Here is a 21,553-nt window from a genome sequence, read left to right on the forward strand (position 1 = left end):
AGGGGAATACTGGTCATAAAAACATTAACAACAAGCTTTAATTTTTTATTAATTCATAAAATTTAAGAAGGTAAGTCATAAAAGTCATTTGATCCAGAAAAAAAAAAATAGACCTCTGAGAAGAAATTAAAAACAATAAGATTCTAAAAATAACAAGAGGGTTTTTTTTTTTTTAACTCTTGATCAAGTCTTCAAGGCTTTCGCCAAGAACATTGTGCAAGAGCGTCCCCTAGTGTCTGGGGGACAATTTGACAAGAGGCTGGAGTAGGTGATGGGCAGCAGTAAGGGTTTGCACACCTCCTCCAATACAAGGGGCAGATTTTCCTTTTCTTCTTCCCTCCCTGTAACCTGTCAGTTAATGGATGGTTATAGAGAACCTACCAAGAAGCCCAGGCGATCATTAAATGCTGGCTGCTGGAAGAAATATAAAAATAAGCACACACATTTCCCTTTAAAGAATATTTTACTTAGACTGAACCTCACTAACACCAAGAAATCATTCCAGTCAAATAAGGAGCTAAACTTGAGAGATATTTTCTTACTGTAATAGGAAGAATTGTACTCGGAATAATCAGAGAAGAGCTTGAGCCTTAAAAACTGAGGGAATCAGCCACTGTGTGGCTCAGTGATTAAGCATTGACCTGTGAACCAGAAGGTCACAGTTCAATTCCTCATCAGGCCACGTGCCAGATTGTGGGCTGGATCCCCAGTAGGGGGCGTGCAGGAAGTATCCGATCAGTGATTCTCTCTTATCATTGATGTTTCTCTCTCTCTCTCTCTCTCTCTCTCTCTCTCTCTCTCTCTCTCTCTCTCTCTCCTTCTCCTTCTCTGAAATCAATAAAAATATTTTGGAGGGAGAAAAGGCTGAGGGGGATTTTTTTGGAATGGCAGACTGGCCACCTTAACTGACCAAAGCCCCCCTGACTATGACCCACCCTAACTGAGCACTGGGATGTGCTATTTGGGTGTCACACTTTTAAATTTTTAAATGCGAATATTTTTCTTTTCTTAATATATTTTTATTGATTTCAGAGAGTAAGGGAGAGAGAGGGATAGAGAGATAGAAATGATGAGAGAGAAAAAAAGCATTGATCAGCTGACTCTGCATGCCCTACACTGGGGATCGAGCCTACAACCTGGGCATGTGCCCTGACCAGGAATCAAACTGTGACCTCTCAGCTCATAGGTCAATGCTCGACCACTGAACCACACTGGCTGGGCTAAATTCTAATACTTTTCGCCAGAGGCAGGAACTCTCAAGTTCACAGCAAAGTTCACCTAGGTGTGCATCCCAACTCACACAGGGATTTTGCATGTGTTGTCCACGTTGTGTGTAGGTTTGTCATTTGTGATTTAACTAAACAGAGGGGAGGGGAAAACTAATTCAAGGGCAAGAAGTCTGAGGTCCTAGAAGAGCTTGAGAAAAAATACGGGTAGGGTTAGTATTTCTAAATGACTCTGAGGAGCTCTCCTTGTGTGTGGAAGGACAGGCATGTCAGGGAGTGGTGGGAGGGGGTGAGACTGGAGCTGGATAAAATCCTCTAAACTTCTGGAACCAGAGAATGACTTCATGGATGGGGAGGTCTGAACACTGGCCCAGCATGGGGGCGGGGGGGCAAGCCAGGGTGTGCACTGACCCCTGGGGGCAGCTGACAGCCAGTGTCCTGAGCAGCATCACGTGCAAGGCCGAAGGGACCACTGACTGTGTGTGCCTTGGAGCCTGGAGCACGGAGTGGGGATGGGAGATGGGAGATGTCTTGGTGGTTTGTGAGCAACCTGGCCTTGACTTGCAGTACATTGATGCCGAGCTGCCCCCCGAGTCTCCATACCTCTATGGCCTCCACCCCAATGCGGAGATCGGCTTCCTGACCCAGACCTCGGAGAAGCTCTTCCGTACGGTGCTGGAGCTGCAGCCGCGGGACAGCCACGTCGGGGACGGAGCGGCGGCCATGAGGGAAGAGAAGGTAGGTGGAGGGGGTGCCCAAGGGCACTCTGGGACCTGAGGACCACACCCAGGGAATGGCCACTGGCTGCACACCGTCCCCACAGCCCACCAGCCCTGACAGGCCTGCACTTCAGTCCAAGAGCTGGGCCCGGCCACCATCCTGGCCTTTGGGGGTAGTACATCCTAGGAAGTCTCTGCCATGGGGGTTGACAGTTTGCTTTGCTAGTCTGCCCAACGTCCATTTTAATTTAGTTTTTCTGCCAAAGTGAAGGAAGGGAACAATGCTGGTTTGGGAAGCTTAAAACTGACTTCGTGATTCCTTGGCAAACTACATAATGACGGAGGGAGCTGTTCCTGAAAACCTCCACCTCATTCCACCAACGAGGTGCTCACTGGGACTCCCTCCTCCTCTTCAAGACAGCAGTGCCTTCTCTGTGAATGAATGACATTTCAACAGAGTCTCCTAACACACAGTTAAGAGCTACTTTGCGCAGGACTTCCTGAAATTTCTGGAGGACAGAGGGGATTATGGGGTAGAAAGGCAGACTAGGGTGAGGTATGGGTTTGGGGACCGCCAGAGGCAATGTGAGGGCAGGAAGGAATGGGGCTCTGAAATGTAATTTCTTGTGAAGTTTTCCTCACACAAACAAACTCATCCTGAGAGGTGTAGCCCCTTCACCCCACCCCTACTCGCAATACTCAAGTTCCTTTCGTTAGAGATTCCATGGCTTTATGAGAAAACATACTGGGAAGATGAAGGATTAAGAAACCTGGAGGTAGCTGGGGAGAGGCAATGGCGGGGAGAGGGGGGAGAAGGAGACATAGGTAATACTGTATATAATATTAAATGTAATACTTTAAATAATAAAGACTTTTTTTAAAAAAAAAAGAAGAAAAAGAAAGAAACCTGGGAGTCATCAAACCATTAGGCCCAGGGATTTGCACCCTGGCAACTTGGTGCAGGTGAGCATACTTGCAGGCAGCTGTCCTAAATCAATCCGCCGTTTGATGAGAACAAAATAATTTGAGAACACAAGAAAGAGATGTTCATTACCCAGAATCTAAACCATGTAGAATGAAAAACATTCCCAGCTCTAAAAATAAAGAAGGCTGGGACCATCTAGGTAATAGACTTAGAATATTCTCCAAGTAACATTCAAAGAAGCTTCCAGTTCTTATAATTTCCTTATCCCCTTCTTGCAACTAATTCAAGGGTGTGTGTGTGTGTGTGTGTGTGTGTGTGTGTGTGTGTGTGTTTTTCAGAAATGGATAAATTATGATCACTTGCCAAACTAGGAAAACCTATTAGCACCACAGATACCAGGATGCAGGCAACTTTTGCTAGTATACAGAGTTCCTACATATGGGAAATTATACAGAGTTCCTACCTATGGGAAAAGAAGGAAAGAGAAGAGAGGATGGGGGAAGGACACAAAATAAATTCCTAACCATTGTCCATAATAATACAAGTGGCCAATAAAAATATTCTCAATGTCACCGTAATTAAATGAAGTTAAGTGAAATGTCATTTTTCACCTGATGTGAAACTATGCAGTCAGGAGGGCCTGGGACAGCAGGCACTCTTGTTTCTGCTGGGGAGGTTTAAATTATAGAACAGTCTGACCATAGCCACTAAAATTTAAACTCTTCATGTTTTTACTCATAATTCTATGTGTGGGAATTCAACCACCAGTGGGAACACTCAAAAGTGCACAGATTTTATGATATATTTATGTTTATGTATTACTTATTTATTGCTTATAGTAGTAGAAATAATAAACAGACCAAACATGCAATAGGGAATAACATAATAAACTATGCTCTGCCACGCCAGTGAAGTAAGTTATACTGTTTTTAAAAAACAAGGCAAATCCATAGGTACTAACAAGGGAACATGTTCAAGATTTATTACAAGGTGGGAAAAGCTGTGTGTAGTGTGATTCCATTGGTGATAAAGAAAGAAAGAGAGAAAGAGAGAAAGAGAGAAAGAGAGAAAGAGAGAAAGAGAGAGAGAAAGAGAGAAAGAGAGAAAGGGAAAGGGAAAGGGAAAGGGAAAGGGAAAGGGAAAGGGAAAGGGAAAGGGAAAGGGAAGGAAAGGAAAGGAAAGGAAAGGAAAGGAAAGGAAAGGAAAGGAAAGGAAAGGAAAGGAAAGGAAAGGAAAGGAAAGGAAAGGAAAAGAAAGGAAAGGAAAGAGGGGTGGGAGGGAGAAGGAAGGAAGACAAGATCAATGTGGGGGGAGGAAAGAAGGGAGGGAGTTATATGCATTGAAGGATGCCTAGAGGAATTAAAAACCCAAACATTAGCAGTTAGTGGGTTTTTCCCCTTTGAGAAAATAGGCAACAAAGTGGGAGGATTTTGCTGCTAATATCATATGTATCTGTAACATTTAGACCCTGTGGTAAGCATTTATTACCTTCCCCCAAAGAGAAAAAGGCAGAGGTGTTTGTGTGAATAAAGAAGACCACAGCCCTTGGAACCCACCCCTCCCATCTGCAGGGCCTCTCTGAGCAGAAGGCGGGCGGGCCTGTGCATGTCCCTAACCGTCCTCCCTCCGTCCTCAGCCCCACTCCACATGCTCCGCGGGATCAGGGACAGAATAGAACTCTGTTTCCCGCATTCAATGTGCTTTGGAACAATGCCTCCAGACTATCTTTTCATCTCTTTGTGAATAACGTCTGAATGGCAGCTCGCTGTTATAGGGCTGTTTCTTCAAATTCTGCTCCAGAGACAGAAATATGATATAATTTCAGCCATTTGTCTTCTCGCCCAGCAGCAGCTTTCAGGTACCATTAAAATTCCATTCCAGTTGCTGCTATGACAGCACCAGAGACCCATTTGTGACAGGGTGATGAGTTGCACTTTCCTTTTTCTCACATCAGCTCTTTTCCTAGAGAATGTGTTCTATGTTAACAATACAAGGCAAAGTGAATATTAATAATCCTTTACATTTATATGGGTTTTTTTTATAGCTTTCAGATGCTGCCACATTCATCAACTCATTTTATTTGATCTTTGCATCAGCCCTGGGAGTTAGGGGAGAGGGGACAGGTGGATAAAAACGCTCCTAGAAATTTTTATAGATGCAGAAAATTGAGAGTTAAATGACTTGCTAAAATTCACATAGGTAACCATAACAGGACTGCATTCGCTCAGTCTGAGTCCTTGGGTGGCAGGCAGCAGAGACCAATTTAGCTGAAATAGACAAGAAATAGCTCACCAAAGGAACCCTGGGCCCAACTGCTATAGCTCAATGGTTGAGCATCAACCTATGAACCAGGATGTCAGGGTTTAATTCCCAGTCAGGGCACATGCCCAGGTTGTGGGCTTGATCCCCAGTAGAGGGTAAGCAGGAGGCAGCTGATCAATTATTTTCTCTCATCATTCATGTTTCTGTCTCTCCTTCCTTCCTCTCTGAAATATATATATATATATATATATATATATATATATATATATATATGTGTGTGTGTATATATATATATATATATATTTTTCTTTTTCTTTTTAAGCAATTCTGAGAAAGAAGTCAAATGGATTGTCCTGGATCCTAGTCTTGAGATTCAAATTTTCATGTCCCTGGGAAAAAAAAATATCTGATTGGCCCACTTGGGTCATGTCAGGGCTAGACCCCAGAACTGTACCCCAAAACAAGAATTAAGAGATAATTTTATGAACAAGATAGAAACCAGTTAAGAAGAAGATGGGGAGAGAAACGATGAAGAGTCGAAAACCTTAGGTTGCCACTATTTTCCTCTGAAGGCCCAGAAGGCTGCAGGCCTTCTCGCTGGCTTCCTCCCTCACTCCCTCCTCCTCTGCTGGGCTGGCCACAGTCTTATGTCTGCACTTGTTTCACTTTTCTTTCTCTGCTGACAGACCTCCTGGGCTTCCTCCTTACTGCAAAATGGCAGGCTCAGCTTCCAAAGGCTTGCCCCTAAATAAGTCAGTATCTCGGTACCTCAATTCCAGTTTTCCAGGCCAGAGGCCCTGCTGCTCTCGCTCCTCTGGTCTAATTAGCTGACAGTTGTGCGGCAAAAAGAGCCTTGGGGTGGGGAGGAGGTTTACATGATAAATGGGGTGCTTCTTCCAGGCCCCAAGGACAGAAACCGCAGCGCAGCCTCCTGGCAGTTCAAGAATGGAATGTATATACTAGCTTCATGGGGCCCAAATGACCACTGCCCACCGGTCTGTCTGATGCCGTTCCAGTTTGATTCTCACGGCTGTTTCAGTTCTGGGTTTCTCCAACTCTCAGTTCCTGGAAGAGTATCTGTGTTCATCTTTTTCAGCTGGTTGCATGCGTCACAGCTTATGGCGAGGCCATCCGTGGTTGGTCCTCAATCCCCGACCTCCTTGATCTAAGCAAGCAGGCCAGAGGATGGCCAGGGATGGATGATTGCCATCTTTAGTGCCTTAATCCTGGATAATGAGTCCTTCTGGAGAATTACACACACACACACACACACACACACACACACACACAGACACACACACACCCTTCTACCCCTGTGTTTCCTGTGTGGGCAGGTCAAGGCCCTTCTGGAGGACATACTGGAGCGGGTGACAGACGAGTTTAACATCCCAGAGCTGATGGCCAGGGTGGAGGAGCGCACCCCCTACATCGTGGTTGCCTTGCAGGAGTGTGAGCGGATGAACGCACTTACTGGGGAGATCCGGCGCTCGCTGAGGGAGCTGCACCTCGGCCTGAAGGTGCGTAAGGACGTGGGTGTTGGGTGGGAAGGGCATTGCCAGCTGGGCCCTCTTTAGGAGAAAGTGGCGCCGGGGATCCTGGGAGCTGGAGAACAGTTCTCCTGCAACAATCCAAATGCCCACAAGGGTGTCACCCCAGAAACCAGAGTCTGCTCTCATGTTTTTGGGTGTTTTGTTTTGTTTTGTTTTGTTTTGTTTTGTTTTGTTTTGTTTGTGGGGGGCATAGAGATGGGTAGTAAGACACAAGGTCTAGAAGTCTGATGCCATGCTGAGGTTAGAATGAGCTATGACTGGCTGGTCGGCCTAGGTGAGCTGTCCAGGAGACTACACTCTGAATGACCACCAAGACAGAAGTCTTCACACCAGAGTGTCCTCCACTGCCACAGGGAACATCGCTTTCCCGTGAGACAAAAAGGTGTGTTTGCCTCACACCTCTGAGCTTCCAGGAAGCTGTCCTCAGGTCCTAAAAGCACGGTTCTAGACTGCATCAACTCCCAACTCTTCCATGTCCTCACTGGATGGCCTTAACGTGACTTAAACCTCACTGTGTCTCAGTTTCTGCATCTGTAAAACAGGGATAATGGTCCCAATTCTTAGGGCTTTGGAAGAATTCAACAAATCCATTTACACAGAGTGTTGAGAACAATGAGGTAAGTCCTCAAAGGTATTAGCTGAAAGTCGTATCACCCCATCAGGGGAAAGGGAAGAATTTTAATATTTTACTATCTCGCGGTGGTTCAAAGATCCAAACACCTGAAAGATCCTGGGTTGCACAAGCTGAGGTTTCTCTGATGGGAGAAAGAGCCTCCTGATTCTACAGGCGTTTATTCAAACAAGGTTGCTTTTTGCACCAGAAGCACATGTTGTCAGATGCCTAACACAGAGCGTTAGGGAGGCATTGTTATGACCTTTCACCTGTGAACAGGCAAAAGGGGAGGGCCTGCTGCCTTTTAGGAGCAGAGGGAGGTGACTATTGTCAGTTTAGTAAAAGAGCAGTGACCCCACACAGAGGGAGAGTGAGAGCCCAGTTTTGTAGCCAACAATGAAAGCTCAGCCCAGCCCTGGACGTTGGGCCCTGGGGTGCTGCTGCCTTCCAGGCCAATGGTCACGTGTGCATCGGAAAAACAGATGGGAGTTGCTACCCAATGTGGTCACATAGAAACTGCCAAATAAACTGCAACATCTAGGTGAGTGGGGTTTTTTAAAATATGTTCATTTCCCTTCTCTCCCCAATATGGATGGAGGGGAAAAAAGGAGAAAGGTGAGATGGGAAGGATGTTGAAGGCTGACAAAGCTTCATAATGTTTCTAAATTAGGCTCCAGCTTGTAATGAAATGAAATACAAAACTTTGTAGAACAATCGCAAGTGTAAATAAGGACTTTGCCTGTCACACTGTGCAGCTCCACTACTGTGGCAGGCAGGTATCATACCTATATATTGTAATAAAAGCCTAGGTGACATTACACCCTTGCATGACATCATCATAAGATGGCCACCACAAGATGGCCAGCAGGGGAGGGCAGTTGGGGGTGAACAGGCCAACAGAGGAGGGCTGTTAGGGCAACCAGGAAGGCAGGGTAGGGCAGCTAGGGGGCAATCAGGCTGGCAGGCAGAGGCAATTAGGGGCAATCAGGCAGGCAGGCAAGCAGTTAGGAGCCAGCAGTCCCGGATTTTGAGAGGGATGTCTGACTGCCAGATAGGGCCTAAACTGGCAGTGGGACATTCCTCGAGGGGTCCCAGATTGGAGAGGACGCAGGCCAGGCTGAGGAACAATCCATCCCCATGCACGAATTTTGTGCACCGGGCTTCTAGTATATTAGAAATTGTCTTGAGTAGATTTGTTGCAACCTTAGCTTATTAGATCCACACAATTTTATGTACCGGGTAGTCTATTTACGACTTCCAATTCATTCACTCGTTTTTCTGCCAAGAGCTTTCCCTGAGGTTTGGTGTCAAGAATTGCAGAGCATGCCTGAGAACAGGGAGGCAGGGAGGTTTCTCTTTCTTTCAGTCCAGTCAAGTGAACTATTTGCCCTTAATGCTAGAGGGGCACTTTCCTCCCAGAATGACAGTCTTGGAAAAACAAGCACACATCTAATTACAATATAAGGTGAATTAATTCAATGCCACATAGAGAAATGTCTTTGGAGGAAGGGTAGGATTATGACAGGTGGTGACAAAAATCTTCCAGATGTTAGCAGCAGATCCCTAAGCCTGCTCCAAGATTTCGCCTACTTTGGCTGGATATTTTATATTTAAAAGTCTGAAACCCGGTGTTTCATTTACGCTTATGACACATGTGAATTGGGACTAGCCATGTTTCAATTGCTAACCTGTCATTAGCAGCTACTGTAGTGTGCAGGGCAGGTCTAAGAATTTAGAGTCTCATGTAATTTTCTTACACAGGCAGAGAATTTTCACCACTGTGTGACCCTTTGGAATTTATAACTGGTTGTTATTATGAAGAATGAATTGGTCTTTGGGAGTTTTGTACATCAGGCATTTGTGCATTTGGTCAGTGGGAGTTAGTGCCTTTGACCAATCAGCTGGTCCTTCACTATGTAAGGCTGTAGATACCTTCTTCTCCTGAGAGGGACACAGTTATACTTAGTGAATAGAGGGTGCACCCTTCCTTTGAAGACAAGGCATTTCTACTTCTGCTCAAGGTCATGGGAATATCTGAGTTCAGAAACTACCAGGCCAGTGATTTCTTCTTTCCCTAACTCCATCCTGCTTCACTCTCAAACTGACAAAACCTAAACCATAGCACTTCTCTAAGGCTCCCTCACTTGCACATTCAATTAGTAAATGCAAAATCGCTATCACAATAAATTATAATCATCAGCAGATGTGAGAAATTCTTAAGAAAACCAAATTACAAGTTTTATGTTCCTCTGTTATCAAAATGATTTCAGATTTCTGAAGGGTGTTAAAATGTAAGCATTGCATATTTTTTATTATCAGGTTTTATTTTTAGAGCATTTTTAGATTCACAGTGAAATTTTGCAGAAGGTACAGAGTTCCATGTCCTTCTGCACCCTCCATGCACAGCTCTCCCCACTATCAACTTCCCCACCAGAGTGTCTAGCTCTTACAACTGATGAACCTACTTTGATTCATCACAGTGACCCAAGCAAGGACCATAATTTACATTAGGGACCACTCTTTTTTTTTTTTTTTTTTTTTTTTTTTTTTTTAACTGATTTCAGAGAGGAAGGGAAAGGGAGAGATAGAAACATCAATGATGAGAGGGACTCATTGATTGGCAGCCTCCTGCATGCCCCCACTGGGGATTGAGCTCACAACCCAGACATGTGCCCTCGACCAGAATCGAACATAGGTCAACACTCAACCACTGAGCCATGCCAGCTGGGTAGGATCCTCTTGATGCTGTATATTCTGTGGATTTGGAAAAATGTGTAATGACATGTACCCACCATTATAGTGTCTTAGAGACTAGTTTCACTGCCCTAAAAGTTTTCTCTCCTGCATATATTTTAACCTTAAGCACCTCATTCCTTATCACAACCGAAGTCGGAGAAATAGATGCTCATGTGACATCACTGTTGTTAGGGTGGCATTTGGCTGTAAGAGGCATGTAACTCAGAGTAAGGAGTGAACTCAGCCAGGGATATACCCGGAAACACAGGACTTCTCTGTACAAGCAAATGACGGTGGCCAGCAGAGTCAGTCCCATCTGAGTCTCTCCATCACAGCCCTTGGAAGAGGTGCCAAAGGACAGGACATCACCACACCGTTTTCAGTACTGCTGACTGTCAGTCATGTTATGGGACAACTCCAGGATGGGCGACAGTTACTCCCAGTCTACCCACATGGCAGACGGCATTCACCTGTGTGATACATTTCCATAGACACACCCAGATTGGACAAAACCTCAGAGCTTTGTATAATCATGTAAGTAAAATGGCCATTAAAAACTTCTTAAACCTGTTAACCGGGGAGTTCCCTTTTTAATTACGCAACGTACAACGGGCGCATACTCTTTCACTAGGACGTATCAGTACGTCAAGCCCAGCGGACGTAATTTTATATTATTATTTTTTTTCTTTATACTTAATTAAAATAAATGAAATATATTTTTTTAATTTATTTATATATAAAGCACAAAGGAAAATACAAAATTACAAACAAATAGAAAAGAATACCAACAAAAAAATGGAAACATCGAATTAAAAAATTATAAATTTTACAAGCAATTATAAAGATTACAAAAAATATATACCGTCCCTCTCGGGGCACAACATATATTTCAAGGACGTATTCATATGTTCTACCCGTTCCCGATAGTGTTTATTGACGTATTTATAGGTCCTGCTCTGTTAACAGGTTAATTTTTTAATTTTAAAAAGGAAAATAAATATGGCCTATGTCTTTTTTTTTCAAGTCTCTTGGACTTTAATTTTGTAATGAGTCTTAATTTGTCTGCATATCTTCTTAACTACAGTTTGGCAGGCAAGTTTGTATGAGAATATGCCCCCCAAAAAAAACATGTTTTATTAAAACTGCAACAAGTAGAACCCTGGCCAGGTAGCTCAGTTGGTTAAAGCATTGTCCTGATACACCAAGGTTGCAAGGGCATATACAAGAATCAACCAATGAAAGCATAAGTGGAGCAACAAATCAATCTCTCTCTCCCTCTCTCTCTCTCTCTCTCTCTCTCTCTCTCTCTCTCTCTCTCTCTCTCTCTCTTTAAAAACCTGAAATATAGCCCTAGCCAGTTTTACTCAGTGGATAAAGTGTTGGCCTACAGACTGAAGGGTACCAGGTTCAATTCTAGTCAAGGGCCCGATACCCAGTGTGGGGCATGCAAGAAGCAGCCAATCAATGATTCTCATCATTAATATTTCTATCTCTCTCCCTCTCTTTTCCTCTCTGAAATGTAGCTAATGTGACTAAGGAAGGGATGTTTAATTTTATCATTTTAATTCACTTGCAGTTAAGTAGCTACATAAGGCTAGTAGTCATTGGATTGGACACAGTAGACCTAAGGCATCTGTATTGAATGCAATGTAAGGCCCAAACAATGGGTAGGGACTTGCCTACCAGCTATGCCTTCTAGGGAGAATGTCAGATAGTTTTCCCAGAAGAAGAGTCCCTCAGCCTGCCCAAAGGTGAATTGAAGCCCCTCCCCGCTAAATGGTTTGAGCTCTTAAAGGCCATAGTTTTGGTCCATTGCAAACACTTCTACCATTGACCGCCCCTCTGGTTCTCTTCTCTGGGGTGTATTAGTCAGCTCAGGCTGCAATAACAAATATCACAATCTGGGGGTGCTTAAGCCACAGGCATTTATTTTCTCACAGTTCTCAAGGTTTACACACAGACACATTCTCTCTCCTCTTCTAAGGCCAGGGGAGAGGGAGGGAGGGATACTGAGAAATTGATCTTCTCTTCCTGTAAGGCCACCAATTCTATTGGACTAGGTCCACCCTTAAGACCTCATTTAACATCAATTACCTCCTAAAGGCCCATCTCCAATACAGTCAGTCACATTGCAGGTTAGGGCTTCAACATACAAATTTGGTGGATACAATTCAGTCCATAGCAGAGGTTTTGCTCACTGTCAACTCTGAGGGTTGGAGCTGCCTCCCACAGACAAGTTGCTGCATTAGCCTGACTGGTGTGGACCCAGCGGTTCCCCCAGCCACCAACCCACACCCCTTCCATGTTTCTCCGGCTTCGTGGTGCACCAGTGCATTACGTGAGCAGCTTTGCCTTGCTTGTGCCCCTTTATCACTTTCACACATCTGATTCGATTTTCTTTCAGGAATGAGCGAAGCAAAGTGGCATCAAGGCTACTGGGCAGTGGGACTGTGTCCTGTCTATGGGCATCACCCATCTTGTGTGTTAGAAAAGGAGTGCTGAGAACCACTGAGCCGGGCCTCCCAGTCCTCCTGCCTCCCTAGACGACACTGTGTACAGCCACTGCCCTCCCTGCACGATGCAGCCCCCAGCTCTGCCAAGACATGCCTGCCACAGCCCTCCCCTGGCACCTTTGCCTATCTATGGCTTTTCCCATTTTAGAAACACAGCGTACATGTGCCTTATTGATAAGCCTCTCTCTGACCTGTACTCGTCTTCGCTTATACAACACACAGATCCAGCGGTGCTCCTGGACCCATCTACACTCAGCATCTCCTAGAAACTGCTCCTAAGTCATCACTCAAGCCTTTCCACAGATACAAACCCTGCTTCCCAATTAAACTATCAGCTCAGCAAGTGAGGATTCTTCTCATTGTTACACATTTCAGGGAGAGAAAAGTTAGTACTGGTACAGCCCTCGCTGTGTGGCTGTGTGTCTAAGAGCAAAGGTGATGTGAGGAGGAGGAAGGCAGGCCAGCTGCCCAGCTGCACCCATTCACTCCTCAGCAGGTGCCGTTCTGTTGGAAGTAACTTGCGTGCTCACCATTGCAGATACTGTGTGGCCTGGAAAGAAGCCAATGTGCTTGCCTTTATAAATCAGGGATTTAGAAAATTACACACACGTTGATCAGTCCATTAACAGTCCTTGGCTTGGATGATTCTTGGTGACTTTTAAGTGTTTCAGTAATTCCTTTTCCACACTGAGAGTTCCCTTCTGGCCCTAACAGAGACAGACTGGTTACAAAAGGAAATTTTTATAATTTGTGGCAGTAGTAAACTTTGTGAAATATTGAATTGATGCTTAAAAGTGACTTATCTGGTTTTCTTTTTATGGCTGACAAACCAGATTTACCTTAACTAGAAAACCGGACAATATGTGAAAAATGACAGCTTCCCCAGGACTGTGATACTTGGGAAAAGGGAAATAAGCCCAGGCGATGTGGCTCCGCGGTTGAGCATCAACCTATGAACTAGGAGGCATGATTCGATTTCCAATCAGGGCACATGCCCAGGCTGTTGGCTCAGTCCCGTGTGGGGTGTGCAGGAGGCAGCCAATCAATGATTCTCTCTCATCATTGATGTTTCTATCTCTCTCTCCTTTCTCCTTTAAAAAATAAATAAATAAAAGGAAACAAGAAAGGTTTCCCTTCATTGAATGAGCCCATCATTGCATAAACGTGCTGTGTGGAGGAAGCCTCAGGAAAGAGTCCAGTTTCTGCTGAACTAAGGAAACAAGTGAGTTCCCGGGGGCCCAGTCCAGTTGCACAGTAGAACACGAAGGCAGGGAGCTCGCTGCACTGAGAGCTCCAGAGATCTGCAGGCGCACCCCAGACTGGGCTGGCTCCTGCTCTGCATGAGAAAAAACTGCCAAAGCTGGGAACCATCACCAGAGAGGAGCAGTGCAAGCAGGTATCCAAACTCACACAAAGCAGAGAACAGGCTGTGTTCCCACCGGCCAGAGCAGAAGAGACTCTCGCAACAGGAGGTCTGAGGGAGAAGCCTCAGTAGCAGGCTAAATTACACCTAGACGAAAAGCCGGTCTAGGCCCTCCCTGCTTCCCGCTCACACAAAGCTGGAATGCAGGTTTCTGACCGATCCACTGATTTAGAGTGAGTTAACTACAAGCAAAAAATAAATTCCAGCATTTTTTAAAGGAATAAAACAAAATCCAGCAGTCACGTATGTAAAATTCACAGCATTTGACATAAACAAATTGCAGACATGTAAAGAAGCAAGACTCCATGGCCAGGAGAAAAGCTGATCAATTGAAATGGAGCCAGAATTGGCAGGGAGGATGGAATTAGTAGACAAGGATGTTGAGACAACTATTATGAGTTTGCTCTACATGTTCAAGAAGATAGAAGACAATAAGAGCATGATGAAATGGCAAACAAAAATATAAAAAAGACCCAGTGGGATATATGGAGATGAAAAGTATATTATCTGAAATGAAAAAAAAAAAAATACTTTGGAGAATTAACAACGAATTACGACTGCAGAAGAAAAAGTCGCTATCAATGAAAATAGAGTAATGAAACTATCCAAATGAGGGGAAAAGGGGAAAAAAGGAGCTCCTGTGGAGTGAAATGGCCGCTTAAGTTTGGAAGCTTAAGAAAGTCCCAATGCAGGACTCCTGGCCATGGCTCCCTGCCTTGCTTCCCTTCCCAGCCTCTCCCCAGGAGCTGAAGTCTGTGCCTCTTTCCCGCACCAAAAAGCCTGGGCCTCATCTCTGCCTCTACAGTCTGCTCAGAATGTGACTGTAAATGCACACAACTCTGAAAGAAGATTAAAACTGGGTCTCAAGCCCTGGCCGGATTGGTTCAGTGGATAGAACATTGGCCTGAGAACTGAAGGGTTCCAGGTTCAATTCCAGACAAGGGCACATGCCAGGTTGCAGGCTCAATCCCCAGCATGGGCCATGAAGGAGGCAACCGATCAATGATTCTCTCTTATCGTTGATGTTTCTTTCTCTCTCTCCCTCTCCCTCTCCCTTCCTCTCTGAAATCAATAAAAACATATTTGGGGGCGGGGTGGGGGAGGGGAAGTGGTCTCAAAATGGTAGAAGTTCAGATCAATTCCAAAGAAGGCAAACCACTGTTTACTGCTGATGAAAGTGAAGTTGTGGTTGGTGCAGATAGTCTTGAGGGGCTCTTTTTGAACATTCAGTGGGAACACCCCTCGTAAGAGCCGACCCATTTCAGGAGTTGAGATTAGAACCTCCCACATGAAGTCTAAGCATGGATGCCCCAAAGGGCGTTCACATTAAAGCTCATGCTGGCAGAATCAAGGCCCTTTCTCAAATGGACATCCTTTTTCACAGTAATGATGGAACGCTTGTGCTTGGAACTGAAACTGTGTTTACCCAAGTTGGTTCAGGGAACCTGCTGGCAGCTCACAAAGACTCTATGAAATGTGTGTGTGTCCCCAGATGGGAGGCTTTACCTGTCTGTGGCTGGCACAAGTACCGCCTGCCATGAAAACAGTCACATCTGTCCCTAAACCACCCACATCTTCCATGGAGAATCTGCCTTGTTTCAGTGAACTTTAGAGACCTTAGAGCAACTTGACATCCTGGAAAACTGAGGCAGCAGATGGAAGTAGGACACACTTTTTTTCAAAAGGAACTCGAAAAGAAAACTGTGCCAATGAAAGGGTTCAGATGAATGGTGTGTGGGTGGTAGATGCAACGGCCAAAGAAATAACAAAACGATGTGTTTATTCTACTAGATTGATTTTCATCAGAACCTTGTGAATTTTATTTTCCTCTCTTTTACACGTCAATCTACAAGGAAATAGTGAATTACTATGTGGAATTAATTTATGATGTTTAATTGTGGATAACTAACTCCCCCAAAAAGTAGCATTGGTTGATACTGAGATGCCCCAAAGTTTATGATGTGTTTTCATTATATCACTCAAACCTGTGGGTTCTCTCTTCATTTTAATGCAAAGTACATCATGTTTCACAAGAAAATATTCATATTTTAAGTGGACTTCAAGGTTGATCTGATTTTCAATATGTAGTCAAATATAATATACAAGATTAATCATGCTTTCTTTATAGTCAATGAGCTAAAATCAACCTGTATCTCCCCCCCCCCATAAAAAAAGACTGAACATAAGTATATGGAACATCAATGACCTGTGCAATCATCTATCATGGGTGTAATTAGAGTCCTAGGAGAAAAGGGTTGGAGCACAGGAAGGTAAACAGAAAAAAAATAATTTGAAGAATTGAGGGCCACATTTCTGCAAATTTGATGAAACTATAAACCCATAGGCACAACAAGTCCCACACAATAAGTCTGATGAAAACTAGGTAAAGATACCTCAATAAAGTTTCTTAAACCCATTGGTAAAGAAAAATCTTAAAAGCAACCAGAGGAAAAAATAGAAAATATATACAAAGGAGAAAAAAAATGACAGCAAATGTTTTGTAGGAACCTATGCAAGCAGAAGACAGTGGAGAGGTATTATTAAAATACTAAAAGAAAGTACCAAAAATATTCAGAAAGGTCACAGGATACAAAATAAGCACACAAAAATTAATATTTCTATATATAATCAAAACATGGATACCAAAATTTTAAACCATTTTAACCACTCAAAAATTAAAATACTTGCATGTAAATCTAACAAATACAGGGCTTATATACTCAAAGCTATAAAACACTGGTAAAATAAGTTAAAGAATATATATAATGTTCTATATAAGGGCTATATAATGTTCATGGACTGGAACATAATACAGTAAAGATGTCATTTCTACTCAAATTGATATACAGATTTAATGCAATTTCTATCAAAATCATAGCAAGAACTTTTTGCAGATACAGAAGAGATTATTTTAAAACTAGAGGCCTGGTATACAAAATTCATGCATGGGGGGGAGCGGGGGGAGTCCCTCAGCCCGGCCTGCACCCTCTCCAATCTCAGACCCCTTGGGGGATATCAGACTGTCAGGCAGTTGGACATCCCTCTCACAATCGGGGACTGCTGGCTCCTAACCACTCACCTGCCTGCCTGCCTGTACTCCCCTGCCAGTCTGACTGCCGCCTAACTGCTCCCCTGACAGCCCAATCAGCCCCACTGCCCTCCCCTGACAGCCATCTTGTGGCCATCTTGTGATGACATTGTGTGTGACGCCACCTAGGCTTTTATTATATAGGATTTATGTATAAAAACAAAGAACTAGAAGAGTGAAAACAATTTTGAAAAAGAATAAGGTGGGGGAAAAGTAGTTTACCTAATTTCAAGACATTACAGTACATAGCTAGGATAATTAAAGACTGTGTGATACTGGTAGAGGGATAGACACTCGAAATAGAATAAAAAACTGGGAAGGGCTATTATTCTGCCTACCACACATATTATGGGATACCACTCCATAATAAAAAGGAAACTATTTGGTATATGCAAAAATGTGGATAAATTTTTAGAGAATTATGCTGAGTAAAAAGAGGCAATCCCAAAAGGTTTCAAACTCTATGATTCCAATTAAATAATATGCCTGAAGTGACAAAATCACAGAAATGGAAACTAGAACAGTGGTCACTAGGGGTTATGGAAAGGATGGGACAGGAGAAAAGCAGATGTGACTATACAAGGAATACTTGTGGTGATGTAAATGTTTTATTGTCCTGATCGTATCAGTATCAGTATCCTGGTTGATATGTTGTTTTTATAGTTTTGCAAAATATTACCTTTGGGAGAAACTGTCTGTGTTCTTTTTTATAATTTTGCACTAGAGGTCCAGTGCATGAAATTTATGAACGGGTAAAGTCCCTAGGCCTGGCAAGTGATCAGGGCTGATCAGATTCCCCACCTCCCTGCCTCCTCCTTCCCTCATTCCCTCAGTGGAAACTAGAGCAGGGAGAGTTTTAAAGGACCAGCCTTGGATGAGACAAATCTTGCAAATCAAGTGCTAAACAGGACAGTCCTTGTGTCGCCCACCCCTGGAGTCTCCTCCTGTCTTTCTGAGGGCCGTGAGCCAGAAATCCCTAAGACTGGCTGTTTGCAGAGACCTGCTGCCCCCTCACTTTCTCCTCTCATGCTTTGTCTTCAGGGGGAGCTGACCATGACCAGTGACATGGAGAACTTAGAGAACAACCTGTACCTAGACACCGTGCCAGAGCCCTGGGCCAGACGAGCCTACCCTTCCACAGCAGGCCTGGCCGTCTGGTTTCCGGACCTCCTCAGCCGAATCAAGGAGTTGGAGGCTTGGGTAAGCGACTTTGCAATGCCCTCCACGGTGTGGCTGACAGGCTTCTTCAACCCCCAGTCCTTCCTGACCGCCATCATGCAGTCCATGGCCCGCAAGAATGAGTGGCCACTGGACCAGATGGCCCTGCAATGTGACGTTACCAAGAAGAATCGAGAGGACTTCAGAAGCCCTCCTCGGGAAGGAGCCTATGTCCATGGCCTCTTCATGGAAGGTGCTCGCTGGGATACACAGGTAAGTCCTGGGTGAGCCACGGGACAGCCTCTGCGGGCTGGTTAAATACACACTGCCTCCCATAAAGTATGCTTTCTAAAAGTAATGTTCCTGAATCTTTTGACCTAGATAATCTTTCCTTGAAGCTGACGCACCATTTGAGGGCAACCAGGGATGGTGCAAAGAGTACAGGCTTGGCAGAGCGGAGGGGAGTGATTAAAAGCAACAGCTCTGATCCCTATTCCATGGATGAAGATGGAACATAGCTTCCTCTGCTCAAAAAGTCAAAATGCTCTAGAGTAGGGGTGTCGAACTCAATCAGAGAAGGGGCCAAAATCTAAAATCCAGCCTAAATCGCGGGCCAAATGGTTTACTGAACAGTCATAAACTGACAATGTCATAAACTGACAGCAGAGTACAGTGATGACAGCGCGGTGCGGGCCACACTGCAAGGCCTGGCGGGCTGGATTTGGCCCGCGGGCCTTGTGTTTGACACATGTGCTCTAGAGGGTGGATGAGGTCACATCAGAAACTAGGGCAGGAGACAGCCAAAGCCTTACAATCTAAAGCATTTGCTAATAGTTGTGTCTTATTTATCTTCACCCCAGCACCTAGCATGACATCTGGCAAATAGTTACATTCAATATGCTTATGAAATTAATGAATCAAAAAATAAAACTCAGGTAGATTCAAAGGGATTAATTCGTATATGAAAAATGTCAGCTTTTGGAACTCTCCTTCAAAAAGTGATTTAGGCCAGAAAGTGGCATCAGATGCATCCCTCTGGGGTTGCGGAAAGAACCTGTGAGGGGAAGGCATAGAGGCAGCCAGCCCTTCCCAGTCTCATCTCCTGGATCTTCTGCGGGAGCAGGCCGCTGGCTGAGCTCCGGGTCTGATCTAACATGGCTTTCCTCACGTTCTTGTCCTCAGGCTGGGGTCATCACAGAGGCCAAGCTCAAGGATCTGACACCCCCTATGCCTGTGATGTTCATCAAGGCCATTCCTGCAGACAAGCAAGATTGCCGCAGCATCTACTCCTGTCCTGTATACAAGACATGTCAGCGGGGACCCACCTACGTATGGACTTTCAACCTGAAGACCAAGGAGAACCCATCCAAGTGGGTTCTGGCTGGAGTAGCTTTGCTTCTCCAGATTTAGCTTCCGGCAGAGCCACTGAGAAAACAAGGCTGGGCTGGAGACTGCCCAGAGGGACAAGTGGCTGAGGGTGATCACAGACACACAGAAAGACAAGAAACCATAAGCACTCACAGTTTTAGCTTTGTGCTCTGTTAAGGAATATTTTCTTCATTTGATTACTTACAGGAATAGAGGGAGATGGGCTCGACTCTTCTGGGCTAGGCTTAGCTCTCTTCAGAAGAGCTGAGTGTAGCCAAAAAAGCCGAACTAACCCCACAGAGCCGAGCCTGAGACGTGTCTAAAGGAAAGGTGAGCTGGAAGAGTGTGGACCTAGGAGATGGGGGAGAGGCATTTCCTGACATAATAAAGGGATTTACTCTCCAGCTGTGTCTGGCCCAGGCTTTGAGGTGCAGAGTCATAAATGATCCCTAAGAGCCGAAGAGAAGCCACAAGCACGAGCCCTGACGCTGTTGCAGAGCACGGACACTCGGCGCTCTGGCTCCCAGCTACTCCACAGATGAGATCACTGGCATCACCCTTAAATCAGTCTGCATTTAACAAGCTCCCCGGGTGCTTTGTATGCACACTATGGTTTGAGAAACACTACTCTGGACCAGGAGCCACCAAACATTTTCTGTTAAGGATCATAGTAAATATTTTAGGCTTTGCAAGACATATAGTTTGGTTGCAACTACTCACTTCTGCCACTGCAGCCCCAAAGCAGCCACAGAGAATACAGAAACAAATGGGATTGGCATAGTCCAGCCAAGTTTTCTTTACAAAAACAGCCAGTGGGCCATATTTTGCTGATCACTGCAGTGTTTCCCAAAGTGTGGTACGTGTACCCCCAGGGGTACAAGAAGAGTTTGGTGGGGATATGCACTGCATCGTGCTTAGCTGCGCCTAATTCTATGTTCTCATGAGTACAAGGGGTACTCAGCGTTACAAAAATTATAGAAGGGGTACACATATGTCAAAAGTTTTGGAAACACTATAGAAAATAATCCACACATACATCCACACATATTCAATACATTCTAACACCTACTATTTTCTAAGAACACACTATGAATAGGCTGTTTCCTGTATCTGTCATCCATCAGATCATCAAGAGGGACACAAGAAGAAGTCCTTCACTTACTAATAAGGCTTCCAAGAATTTACTCTGTGGAATGACTTTTCACTGGGAGCTCAAGGAGTTACACAATTTCAGTGTTTTAAAGAACTCTATGGCAAGGCTTCTTTGGTAAGAAGTCTAGGAGGGCCCAGTATCCCTTTCAGGTTCTCTGCTCCCAAATACTGTGCAGAGACTTTTCTGGATTAAGCAGGCATCAGAGTCCTCTGGGAGGGCTTGTTAACAAAGAGATTGCTAGGCCCATCTTTTAGAATTTATGGTTCAGTAACAACTTGCCAAAGCTGCTGATCTGGGAGCCACACTTTGAGAGCTCCTGATTTAAAACATAAAAAGCCAGCCCTGGCTGGTGAGGCTCAGTTGGCTGAGTGTCAGCCCATGTACTGAAAAGGTAGCTGGTTAGATTCGGGGAGCGGGCCTAAGCCGTCAGTAGGACATCCCCTGAGGGCTCCCAGTCTGTGAGGGGAGGCAGGCTAGGCTGAGGGACACCCTCCCCCATCCCCAGTGCACAAATTTCATGAACCAGGCCCCTAGTTAAATAATGAAGACATTTTTAAGGCACAGAACTCTTGGCAAAAATGATAGCCTAAGCGGGATCCAGAAGAAAGGGGGGCAGCTTGAGGTGTGCAAGCAAGTGGGAGGTGGGCTCAGAAAGAGGACACTGGGACAGACTTACCTGAGACCAGGAGTGTCCAGCATAGATCAAACTCTCACACCCGAGCACCAGGCTAGCACTTTCCTACTGACATCCAGCTACTTGATAAACTTGATGCGTTTGTGTGGGGTGATCTACCATTGAGGGTCTTCTATGAGAAAATT

At 44.7% G+C, this 21,553-nt stretch overlaps 1 protein-coding gene across 1 annotated transcript in view; it reads left to right on the plus strand.

The window, feature by feature from the left end:
- The window catches only part of DNAH9 (dynein axonemal heavy chain 9), a gene marked incomplete at its 5' end in the record, with an annotated part of 292,809 nt that extends 271,344 nt beyond the window's left edge, over positions 1–21,465 (plus strand). Inside the window, 4 exons of the mRNA XM_084863896.1 lie at positions 1,794–1,964; positions 6,467–6,649; positions 18,097–18,486; positions 19,396–21,465. Coding sequence (XP_084720022.1) covers positions 1,794–1,964; positions 6,467–6,649; positions 18,097–18,486; positions 19,396–19,623 — 972 coding nt within the window. The 3' untranslated portion in view covers positions 19,624–21,465. The remainder of the gene's footprint in view (positions 1–1,793; positions 1,965–6,466; positions 6,650–18,096; positions 18,487–19,395) is intronic.
- Positions 21,466–21,553: the final 88 nt, after the last annotated feature.

The sequence above is a fragment of the Pipistrellus hanaki genome (genome assembly GCF_964339955.1).
Source record: "Pipistrellus hanaki genome assembly, chromosome: 16".
NCBI lineage: Eukaryota > Metazoa > Chordata > Mammalia > Chiroptera > Vespertilionidae > Pipistrellus > Pipistrellus hanaki.